A 12,364-nucleotide genomic window follows, 5' to 3' on the forward strand; every position below is an offset into this window, starting at 1 on the left:
AATTCCTGCAAACGAACCGAATAAAGGCAGCAGCCCTTTTTGTCGCATGTAATAGGAACGGGCAAGTTGCAGCAGCTAAACCGATGAAGCATTGTGTGAAACTTGCTCTCAGACGGCCAGATATTCAACAACACTAGATCGTTCTGCAACACCGCTACATGTAGTCCAAAAAAAGGATAATCTCCTCCCAGGCTACGACGCGGTGGCACAAGTCAATCCAAGTTCATCCCGTGGGTCGTTCGTTTGAATGGTAACAGCATAGCTACCATGATTGGAGCGATAGAGACTTAACGAATAGTATTGTAGTTCGTTGTGTTGACATTGGTAATAGAATCAGAGTGATCTGGTATCCTCCGAGGTTTCCTAGAAAGGTGGCAAACGGAGTCCCCGTCTGCCAGACGTCCTCTGGTTGTTACAGCCTTTCCTCCCGCAGGCTTCACACAGGCATATTATCTAATTTCAGAAACAGCACGCCCATCCAACACAGATCTTCAATGGATTGTTTGTTTTGAGCCCAGAAAAGAGCGAAGATCAAGAAAAGCGTAGGGATACTAGCTTAATCAATCGGTGTCAACACATTTCCAAGGACAACAAAGAAAGACATCTGTCAACTGTTCGTCCAAGGGGCGATGCGACAATTCGTCATTGAGCTCCATTGTCACCATCCTTCGTAGGCCCTCGCAGGGACGCAGAAAGGCTTCTTGTTGTTGTTAGAGAAGAAGAAAATCACGCAACGAAGATGGATTCTCTGTGCGCACGGAGAATGAATGAGACGGAGGCTACGTAAGGAATCTTCTCTCCGTCATTTACGTGAAGATACATCACTTCTGGATCTAAGATGATTCTTCGCACAACCCACTGAGGTGAGTTCTCCGAGTTTTTCCAGGCATCCGTCAGAGCTGCCGGTACAGTTTAGAACACGCATCCACGCCTGGCCTGGGGGCTCACATGGGAACGATCTCTGGTCTAACGGCACTAATCCGTTGTCCTTACAGCAGAAAAAAGCACAAGAGTTCTCAAGTGCACAGTGGCTGGGAAAGAGAACCTCCGCGGTGAGAGGATACCTCTCGACCTGCATGCCTGCTTAGCTAGAAGCGTCGGTTCTCCGCTCACGTTGACCAACGTACTGAAAGTGGCCCCTAACAGATTCTCGCTTTCCACACTTTGTAACGAAACCTCCTGACAACGGCCGGTCCCCAGACAGCCGGATACTGTGTCGAACGGATGGACGTGGTTGCGGTGCAGTACACGTACACCCAGTCGTGCTTCGAAGCGCGTACACGGTTGCCGGGGTGGATGAACTAACGCGCTCTCGTACGGCGGGGTACGTACAACTCATTAGGATGGTAGAGTGTACAGACAACTCGTTGCGGTAGGATGTCGGTACACCTCGTTGCAATGCAGTCTACGTACGCCCCGTTGAGGCACGCTCTACGTAACCTCGGCTGCGATACAGTGCACGTACATGCACTTGGAGAAGGCCCCACAACAACCCCGACTCCACTAAAATTCCTTAGAATCTGCACGTCGATTCATCTGGCCTCTTTGTGGGTTCCTATCTGCCCGTTCTCTGAGAAAAAAACTGTCCTCGAGACATTGACCCCTGCCATTCCGCTCCTTAGGCCTTCAGTCCCCTCCCACTCTCTCGCGCTGTTGGCTGATCCTGCGTCTCCGTTCAGCGTACCTCCCCTGTATCTATCTGACTGAGGTTCCCTTACAGACGCCAACGAGCATCATGGAGAAACCTCCCTCCCCAGTGACCGCCTGGAAGGCGGAAGGTGTCCTCTTCCTAGTGCTTCGGCTTCGAGCTCTCTGCTTCTCCTCCTCAGTCTTTTGAAAAGTCTCTCAAGTCCGCTGACAGGAATCTCTCTCTCTCCCCTTCGCTTGTCTTCTATTGTCCCGTTCCCATGTCAGGTCTTCTTTCTCCTTCTCCCGTGTGTCTGTGCGGAGTTTCGTCGACCACGAGAACATCGTGTAATGCCATCAAAGGAGGTGTGCTTTCCAGATGGCTTGTGCTACCATCAAAAGCTTTCTCATCACTTTTTCTATACGATGACACGAACCTTCCTCCGACCTCTCCCCCCTCCGGGTGAGCAAAGGCGTCTTCCCATCTCCCTTCCTGCTTCAGTTTGACCACAGCAACGGCCGACAAACTTCTCTCTAGGAGATATGGAGTACTAGGTGGAGAGGAAGGTTCGACATCCGAGAAGCTTCCCCTCTTTGACAAGGATCTTCCTACCACCTCTCCCTCATCCTCTCTCTGTCGTCGTACCTCCTCCAGGGCTTCCGGATCGCAGTGCTGCGGGGCGATCATACGATAATGGAGATGTCGTGCTCCTCGTCCTCCCCCTCTCAAGAAAGGTTCGTAAGAAAACANNCCTCGTCCTCCCCCTCTCAAGAATTTCCCTCGATCTCCTCGACGATATTCCGAAGACGATCGCTGGGTGGATGCGGAGACTACAGAAGAAGAAGAAGGAGGGAACGAAGAAATGGCCGAAGTACTCCCATATGCGGTGCTACTATCACTGGCTTCAGATAGTCTCCTTCCTATAACAGATGGTTCTGTGGTGGTATGACCATTGTTGTTCTCTACCTGTCTTTCACCCTTTCGTCTTAGAACTTCATCTACATCTTCTCTGTCCTCATCATGAAAAGAAGGCGCTCGAGTCAGGTGTTCATACCCGGTCTCTCGATCTCTTGTCCTTCCCACCCCTCCACCTGTACGAGGCCCTACTCCAGTGGAACGTAGAAGCTTAGACCCCCACGGAAGCTTCAAGAGTCGCCGAGAAGAAAAAAGAGAGCCTAAGACAGAACTGGAGCCGCTCGAGTCAGGGGCACAGGGCGGCGAAAAAGTCGAAAAAACAGGGGGAGGGGGTGAAGGAGAAGGGATAGGTGGTCGACTTTGGCAGCCTTCTCTTTCGCCTGAAGAAAAGAAACAGAACCGCAAAAGAATACGCATACTGTATTCCCCAATCTCAAATGGCACGCAGAGACGAAGAACACGTAGAGAGAAGCACATACATGCAGTAAAACAAAGGAACAGAACCTCTCTTGTTTCTCGTCCTAGAGTTTCTCTCCCACCTTGACTTTGCAACCGACGCAGTTGAAACCCTTAGCCGAGCGCGGCTAACAGTCCCGCCCTCTTCGCCGCCTTTCCATCATCCATCGCTCCCCCCCCCCCATCCTCTATCCTCTTCTTTTCTGCACTCACTCCTTTTTCTTCTCTGTCTTCAACCATGTAGATGGTCCTTACTTCGTCTCCTAGAGAGTTATTCCCGGACGAACTGGCGTCATGACTATATCTCCTTCCTTCCGTCTGCAGGCCTCATGCATTTCGACCTTGATTTCTTATCTCTGCTACAACTCCCCTCCCGCGCCTGTGCTGTGCTAGAATACAGCGGCCACACTCACGAGGAGCTTCTTCTATCTCCCTTCCTTGTCGAGAGCAACACCCGTACCTCTTCCCCGCATACAGCACACCTATGTAGACATACAGGCGGGCCCGCTACACAAGTGACTGATTCTGAATACAACGACAGGTTCACAGCGATTTCCGACTACCTTCGTGAACGATCGGAAACTCTTTTGATGCCGCTTATGACACTCAGGAGAAAGTGCCGATGAAGAAAAACAGTGAAAGTTTCTCCACTCTCTCTGAAAGGCAACGAGCTCGCAAGCAGTTGTCTCAACAATAGGAAGAATCTTGTTTACCTTCCTGGGTTGATCTCATCTCATGCCTTGAGTTCCTCATGACTTGCTTCGCTGGACCTTCGTCGTCTTCGTTTTGTTGCGCTCGCTTTTCAGATGGAGAATGTCGTGACAGAGTAGTGGGCAAGGAGAAGGGTACAACTATTGCACGTGCACAAGCAGCACCACCCGCCTTTCCCGAAGGGCAGTTCGGTCTGTCGCAAGTCTCAGGAGAAAGCTGAGAAGGCGAGAAACGTTCTTCACTGGAAGACAGACGACGACAACAACAGACATCTCCTCCATTCCCTCGCAGTGTTATCTTTTCGTGGGCTGTTGAAGTAGTCTTCAGTGTGCAAAACTCCTGCAGTTTCTTCATGGCAACCTTAGGTGTCGTTGCGTTGCGTAACACACCAGAGAAAAAAAGCTCTTTTTCCTTCGAGGGTTGTTTCTTCCTTTTCCACGATGTATCGATATCATCCTGGTCGTCCTCGTCAGAAAAGAGAGAGGAAGAGGAAGCGAAGTCATCCGATGTCTCATCATCGAAGTCGTCCCGGGGAGGTGAACGATGTACACCTGAATAACGCTGAGAGAAACTGGAGCTGAACAAGCAACAGAAGAGGGAGACAAGCATAAGAAGAGTCACTAGGAATGTCTAAGGAAGTATCTAGAACTATAGAGATCTTCACAAATAGACGACTGGTCTCGTAGGAGTGCAAACCAGAGTGATGCTGTTCACGTACTCGCACACAGAAAAAAAAAAGACTACGCGGATGGGAAGGGACGAGGACGACAGATAAGAAGACACAGGGCTTCGAGAATACATGCAATCTCTCGATTATCTCAGCTTCCTATATCTACCTGCGTGATTCAACGGCGATAGTGACGAGCCCAGATTCCAGTGCTGCTTTCCTTCGCGCTAAAGAAGTCCCGTAAATTCACAAGTGGCATGTGCATGTCTTGCCCTTCGCTTGAACAGTCGAAGTACACTATCTACGTCACCGAGTCCAAGTTCGATGTACCGTGAAAACTCCCTGCACAGCTCCCACTGTACCAGTGGCCATCTTCGCAGCAAGCACATCACCGCAAAGCCGACACGAGCATGAAAGGACCAGAGACAAGGTAGAGATGAATATCTCATCAGGTTTGTCAAAAAAGAAGTCGAACGCATGTGACAGAGGAGAGATTTCTAGAGGAGGAAACGAAATGAATACGGAGAACAAGACAAGGTGATGAGAAGATAGTATGGTCCTTCTATACACTGCGAACTTACTTCATCTGATCTGTAACAGACCTAACTGTTTCTTCACGGTCGGACAATTCTGTTTCCTCCATGCCCTTTTCGTTAGGCGAGCTGCCATCAACTTCTTTTCGTTCTAAGTCGGCTCCAGAAAGAAGCATGATGCCTAGTAAAGACACACAAAGTACCCAAATATACGCAAGTAACTTCTTATACACAGAAAGACAGACCGAAGTAGATACGAAGACGGCGGCCATTCGAAAGCGCGCATCAGGAAAAAGCCTTTGCGGACGAAAGGGTCGGGAGGCCCGTCCAGGAAATGACAGGAGCTCTGTGCAGCTTACTTCTCCGGCTCATCGTGTCGAGGCGCAACAACAGAACGAAAGAATACGGCAAGGCTTCAGAAATAGTGAAGTGTCGAGGCCACTATAGATCCCGGGATGAAACCAATCTCTACGCTAGGACACTAGGACATGGCGATGGTGGGCGATGTCTGGAGATCACCTGCAACGATGGCGAAGCAGCCCGTGCCGAAGAGGAGGAACTCGGTTCGAGGAAGATGTAATACTTGGATGAAGAGGCCTATCTCAGCCAAGCAGCTGCTCACGATCAGCGTGCTCATCGTCGTTGGCACCTGTGATAGAAAGACATCGATACATTCACCGTACAGAGGAGCTCTCTCAAGGTGAACCCATGACAGTGCCTGTGAGAAGACACGAGCGTACTTCCCGCCTCTCCTTGCAAGAAAAGGCACGCTTGTCTAAGCAGAGGAGTAACGAAATACAGCTACACTGAAGAACGACGGAAACAAAAAGAACGAGGCGAAAACGAGACATCCTCCTCCTGCAAAGACAAGAATCAATTCGCCAGAGAGCCAAAGCATGTGAAGGGTTCTAGCGGAGACCATCGAAAAGATTGACACCAGAGAAGACATACAGGTAGATTCACCTCCGGCTTATAGCAGTCTCTTACAAGAAAGTTAGTATGCATGCGATTCCGATGTCCAGTAAATAGTACTATCACCAATCAGTATAGCAGATCCACTGCTTAGTTAGAGTACATCCCCATGGCCCACTGCAGTCCAGGGGCGCGGAACTGCCTTGGAGCGTGGGCCTATAGGGTAAGCACATGCCTTTGCACAGTGGTTTCGATACAAAGACAAACAGACGGACAGAGGTGAGGTATCGAAGCAAGCCGTCGGGTGCTTACAACATAGAGGGCTTCATAACGTGAGAGGCCTATGTTGAGGAAGAGGAGTTGTCCAGCTGCCATAGCCGCGAGGGCGACAAGGAGAGAAAAGAACTTCAAATTGCAGAGAGTATCAAAGCTTTCCTCATGCCACACCTGGTGGAAGACATCATCATACAAGCGAACCTGTTCTTCTAAACTTGGGAATGTGGTTCTGGTCTTCCCTCGTAGCCTCTTAAAAGGAAACACAGACGGAGATGCATATCTCATAGAGGACTTTCTTTCGGTTCAGAAAGTAGAAGGAGACAAAGCAAAACGACGAGGAGACGCCCAGGAGAAAACACATCGCACGTATTAGAAAGAGATACATACAGTGTATCTATATACATATGTGTGCTCATTGCTAGACCGAAGCATATCGCGATAACCAGGCTCCACCCCACCCTTGGCACAAGAATCAAGCTGCGGTTGTTCACTCCTTTCTATCAAGACTGCAGACGCATTGCATGTGGGTCGGTCTACGTGAGAAGACACTGCTCGAACTACCTTCCACACACACCCACGCGTACTGAGCACGACTTTCTTCTGGACAAACAGGAACGTGAGGTTGTCCGATGAGCCTCAATCAAACAAAGGGAGACGTCTAGAAGAGGGGAAGTCCCGATTATATACACTCGGACACGCAAGGAAATAGATAGCACGCTGAGACTGATGACAAAGAGGACACGTAGACAAAAGATAGAATGGACGATGATCTCACCTTCATGACGTGCTCCATTAAGATGTTTGTATTGCCCCCACACATCCCACTAACAGCCGCCGTGCAGAATCTTCTTACAGCGACAGGAAAGAACAAGAGAGATGAAGCCCTTTCTTTCGCTTCATCCTCTTCTTTGTCAGGTCGCATCCCCCAACTGTCGTCTACCTCTGTCTTCCTCCCACCCAGAGCAGCAGCATCGTCCCCTCTGTCGAACTCTTCTTCTTGTCCTCTGAAAGAAGCTGTTGTTTCGTCTGCTTCTCCTGCACGACTAAGTCCCGCTGATATTCCTTCTTTACCAGGACCAAGCGTGACGAGTTCTGTAGCATCCACTTGCGATGACAATTTCTCGTCGAAACCGGACATAGCCACCACTTCCCTACTATCAAGAAGGAAAGACGGACCTAAGTCAGCCGCCTCTTCTCTCGCTCCGCCGCTCCCCCGAGAATGAAGAAATTTTATATGCGGCTCAAGATTTGTATCCTCTCCCCAATCTTCTCCAGTCCATGCCATCGGATCTCTTTTGTGACCGTTTGAGAGGCCATATGAATGCTGTCTCCAGGAGACAGCTCCGTCGTTGTTTCCCTTCTGAACTTCATCATGACAACTACCTCCTTCCACGGTTGTCTCTCGTGTTCCTATTGTGGTACTGTCTTGTTCTCTCCCACCGTAGGGAGTAGCGGGAAAGGGGGGAGGAGACGAAGACGACGACGTAGTGGAACAAGGTGCCATCTGTTGTTGAGAGAAAGAGGATGAAGATGAAGATGCAGAGAAAGTAGCGGGAGAAAAGGATGGAGAACGACACGAAGATGGGATACAAGTCGTACACTGGAGAGAAGAGGGATATGTGTATTCCGACACCGAAGCATGTGTTGATGTACACATGGAAAGTTTACCTTGATTGAAAGTTTCATTGAATAACTCTGAGCCTCGAGGACCGCCTCTTGTATGAGGCGATGTCGTTCTCGACGCGAGCAGCTGCATTTCATGATGTTTCCTGGATGAAACGGCGGATTGCTTTACTTTTCGGCTCACCCCTGATGATGTGTCCGGGAGATCACGGCCCGCGATGGAGACGTAGATACAGAAAGATATCGCGAGGATCGACATAGAAAAATACAGAACACAAGAGTTCTGAGAATATAACTGCAATAGCTGATCGAGTGACAATGGGGGTGGTGTATGTACGCCGAAACAAAGTACAAGGAGCAATCCAAGCAAAATAAAAGCGCTCCCCACATAATGCTGTGTAAGGACACGCTCCTGAAAAGAAAAGAAGACATCATCATAAGAAAGAACGTCAAAACGAAGAAAGGTGAAGAAAAAATCTCAGACTGAGGTTACATACATGTGAGAGCATCCACTCTTCACCTGGAACGTTCTGCAGGCCATTACCAGATACCCTCACACATACAGACACAAACCTTTCGTCAGAGCAGCAAAAAGACAACGGAGGAGGGAACTTTGTTCTATGTAGTTGATGTCAGTACACGACGCTATCGTAAAACAGAAGCGCAGATAGACATAGATGAAGACGGGGGGAGTGATACACACAGACAGACGGATAAACGGATGGTGCCTACGCACGGCATCTGCAGGAACACCACAGCGCTAGTAGCTATCTATATATATACACAAAAGTGGTCTTTTCATCGAATGAACACTCCATTCACGGTCATGTACATACAATTTCATAGGCAACACCCTCGAGAAGCAACCCTCTTCCCTTCCTACTCGCAGGAGGAGTAAGAAGCCTCAGAGAGAGACAGAACTCCAGACAACGACGAAAGACAATCCCAGCCGACGTATTCCATGACGAGCTACGAATGGAACCTTAGTGTGAACAGCAAGGCTTCTCTAGAAAAGCCACTGACACCCACTCACTATGGAAGGTGGAAAAAGAGGAGGAGCGAAGAAAACAAAGAATGACAGACGTCTAGAGAAGTGTAGTGCACAAGAAAGATATGAATCAGAGCTTCATAAAGATTGCCATCCCGCACCCATATATGGCCGAAAGAGCAAACCTCAGATCTAGGGTCACATAGCAGAGAATCGACTACAACAGGATAAGAAGGACCTTGAGACATGAACACGGGCAAGATGAATCTCTTACTTGTAAGACAAATCGTGAAAGGATAACGTTCCAGAAGATATGAAGGCCAGCAAAGGGGGTGACAACGGCCGCGCTTGCAAAGTCGAGACTGATAATAGAGAGAAGAGAATTGATAGCTGTCCCGAAACACGTCCCTAACACCCATAAAGGACGGAGATATAACGGTCGTTTCCGAATCTTGATATCACCGTCTTGTTCTCTTTCTCTGCTTCCTCCCCTTCTTCTGCCTTTCTGCCGTCGTCCAGATATACTACTCCTGTCATCTTTCTCATAACGATCCACGGGTTGCATGCACTCGGGGGTGCTTCCTCCTGACCCAATGCTACTCTTAGATGGGCAGCTTAGCTGCCGTTGTTGTCTTCCTGCGTCACATTCCGATGATCCATGACCGCCTGAGAATCTCGACTGAGCGCTTTCTTCTCCATCATGTCCCTCCTGGACAGTAGACGCTACGGATGACACAAAAGAAGATCTCTTCAGTTCTCTTTCTCTCTTCCTCTGTTGAGCATGCTTGACTTGACGCCGAGCCTTCCTTACACGCTTTTCTTCTACTACAAAAGAGAGACGAACGAGCGCATCCCCGACTGCACCTGAAAAAGACGCCAAGGCTGCGAAAACAACCCCGACCTGCCACATGATGGGAGGAGATCGAGGCCACACACAGAAGAAGAGGGGAACAGCAGGAGGGCCAGGGAGAAAAAGGGAGCCGCAAAAAGAATGTGAAAGAACAATAGAACTTCTCTCCTCCACAGGTGAGCCCGCAGAGAAAACAGAAAACCCAAGCTGAGACTCTGGCCTCTTTCCCCTTCGACCACAAAACTGCAGCTATCGGGGTAACCGGACACCGTCCCCTCGCTCACCCAGTAAATGCGAGCCTTTTTCTCTTTTCTACGATGCTATCTTTTTCCCGTCGAAAAAAACTCCTAGGTACACTTTGCCTGATTCGAAAGTGCTCCCTCCTTTCAGAGACCTTCCTTTAAAAACTCTCTCCGTGTCTTGTATTCCAGTGGCTGGCTTCTCAAACAAGTCTTTTCGGCCACCCCCTCTTGTCCCGTCCTTCTCCCTCCTTCTCGTCTTCCTCCTCCCTAGTTCGGCTCCTCAGTCCTGCTCTACGTCTTCCCTACTCCTTTTCCCCTTCCCCCTCTCGTGTAACTCTCAAAACACCTCTTCACTGCTCTGCTGTCGCTCACTTTTTCCCTCATCTGAGAAACGTCTTCTCACTTTCTTCTCTCTTTTACAGCCCACTGTCCTCCCAGTCCTCGCCTGGTGCCGACGGAAGGGACGAGAAACGGTGCTGGGCACTGTTTTCTCTGCCGTAGCTCGGCCTCCTCCGTGCTACTGAAGGCCAGAAGTCAGACGTGATCTACCACCCTCCTCTGTATGGGGACTTGACCAAATCAAAACGAGAACTCCCCTCCATACAGCAACCGATGCACCCTATCAGGTTGTCTTTGAGAAACAAAGCCGAGTTCTGAAGAAGATATCAGTCTGTGGTTCAAAACTAATATATTGTAGGCGCTCAGCGTATACAGTTTGGGCGGCGTGGTCTTATCGAAGTTCAGACGGTTGTACCTGCGTCCCCGTACCCCGCAGGTCTTCTTAACCTCAAGCAGTAGAAAAGGCACACTGACGGCGCCACTGTGCCGCAGAACCGTCCCCACTTCCCTGTCCCCTGTTGCTGGACATCGATATCGGGCATCGTCTTTTGCTTCCTCTCAATTCCATCAGAGAGGTCTCCTCTGCACGAATACCTCATGATGGCTCGCCATGGCACGCGGCTATTCGCGGTCTTAGAGATGCAGGCGCGGCTGGCTGACAACCGCAAGAAAGCCGACGGCGATTTGACACGAGAGCACAGCTGCGTGATTACACACGAGTCCTCGTGATATATAAAAACCTCCGCCTCCTCTCTATGTGAAAAACAATAGAAGACGAAGGCAGAGACTAGAACACGGTCCTGAATGGGGCACTCAGCGGAGAGAAAGCCTTACGTGGCAAATGACGAAAGAACGGACGACTACTACTGCCGCCACCACCAAGTGAGAGCTCGGACGAGGAAAGCCTCTCTGAGGCAGATAAAATGGAACGGAAAACGCAAAGAAACGAGCCGAAGAAAAAAAGGCGCGGCCGAACGGGCTCTTTTCAGTGCGCGAGGCAGAAAGAGCTGTGTGCCAAAGAAACAAACACAGAGCTGAACTGTTCCCAAGCACGACACAAAAAGTCAATTCTGCTGCATGCATTCCAACATCTGATAGATTCTGCAGCTGTCGCCTTGTCCTGTGTTCCCGATTTGTGGTCTCAGCGAGAGGGACAGGACAGCTCTCCTCCCCACAGTCATACAGTCGCCTAAAGCCGTTACGAAGACGAAAATTGTCCAGTGAATACTTGCATTTCATGCTATAGAGGTAACAGACGTACAGTCGCGACATTCACGGCCGGCATCAGAGAACGAATACCTACTTTACCTTAAAGAAGGAAAGAGTGCATCTTTTCTCGTCCAGCAGCGCACGGCCAACATAAAACAACGAAAGAAAACGGAAGCCAAGAAAGGCAGGGGAACCAGGCTTCCAAGAAAACCAGGATATGAGCAAACTCACGAGTGGAGATATTGGACCTTAATCGACAGCTTCTCAACCAAACTATGTCAGTGAAGGTGAACCGCTTCAACGAGGACAAAAAGCAGCTGCCGAAGGCAGACAATTCCGCTGAGTTTTGACACTTCCACTAATGCGAAACCCCAGAAATTCAAAAGACGACGATGGGGGCTTCAGATAACGAACAGGACCAACCAATCAAGGAAAAACTGAAAAAACCGACTAAAAAACACAGTAGGAGGGACACTTGCGATCAAGCCCGCGAGAGGGGAAAAAAAGGCAGATAACATTTCTACGGGACCCAGCCACGTCAGCCAAAGCGAAAAGAGCACGCTGGACCGAGTCGTATCACCGGAAGAAAACCTGGTATCGCAGTTGTTCTCGGGAAAATCAGCGCCTCCTGCTGAAGGGGGGATGTGACCACAGAGAATTCATGAAAGGTCTCCAGGAACGGCTACCTTCTCGCTCGTGCTTCATTCACGGCGCATCCAGCTAACTGCAGAGAAGGAAGATCGAAAGAAGCTCACACAAGTAACAGATAGAAAAAACAGGAAACCACGAATGCGGGCGAGTACAAAATCAAGAACGTTGTAGTGCATGCGCCACAGTAGAGAGAACAAAGCCACATCCATACACTACGGACCCCCGATGCGGGAAACACGGAAGTCGCGTGGGTAGGGCCGGCTGAACTACGGATTACTCGTTTTGGAGAGCACCGACAGCCGCTTGCTGGGTCAAACCGAGAAGAAACTGAGACCGTATTACAGAATATTGATAGACCATGCTTT

At 49.7% G+C, this 12,364-nt stretch overlaps 1 protein-coding gene across 1 annotated transcript; it reads right to left on the minus strand.

The window, feature by feature from the left end:
• Positions 1 to 350: 350 nt before the first annotated feature.
• Positions 351 to 12,189, minus strand: CSUI_007221 (magnesium transporter nipa). The gene is made up of 7 exons (XM_068067371.1): positions 8,983 to 12,189; positions 6,873 to 8,132; positions 6,134 to 6,268; positions 5,429 to 5,558; positions 4,958 to 5,090; positions 3,712 to 4,286; positions 351 to 2,922 (listed from the first exon to the last, which is right to left on the minus strand). The coding sequence occupies exons 1-7, from the start codon at positions 9,616 to 9,618 to the stop codon at positions 1,892 to 1,894; spliced, it is 3,900 nt and encodes a 1,299-aa protein (XP_067920662.1). The 5' UTR covers positions 9,619 to 12,189; the 3' UTR covers positions 351 to 1,891.
• Between the last annotated feature and the right edge of the window lie 175 nt (positions 12,190 to 12,364).

This window comes from Cystoisospora suis (assembly GCF_002600585.1).
Source record: "Cystoisospora suis strain Wien I chromosome Unknown contig_3752, whole genome shotgun sequence".
Taxonomy (NCBI): domain Eukaryota; phylum Apicomplexa; class Conoidasida; order Eucoccidiorida; family Sarcocystidae; genus Cystoisospora; species Cystoisospora suis.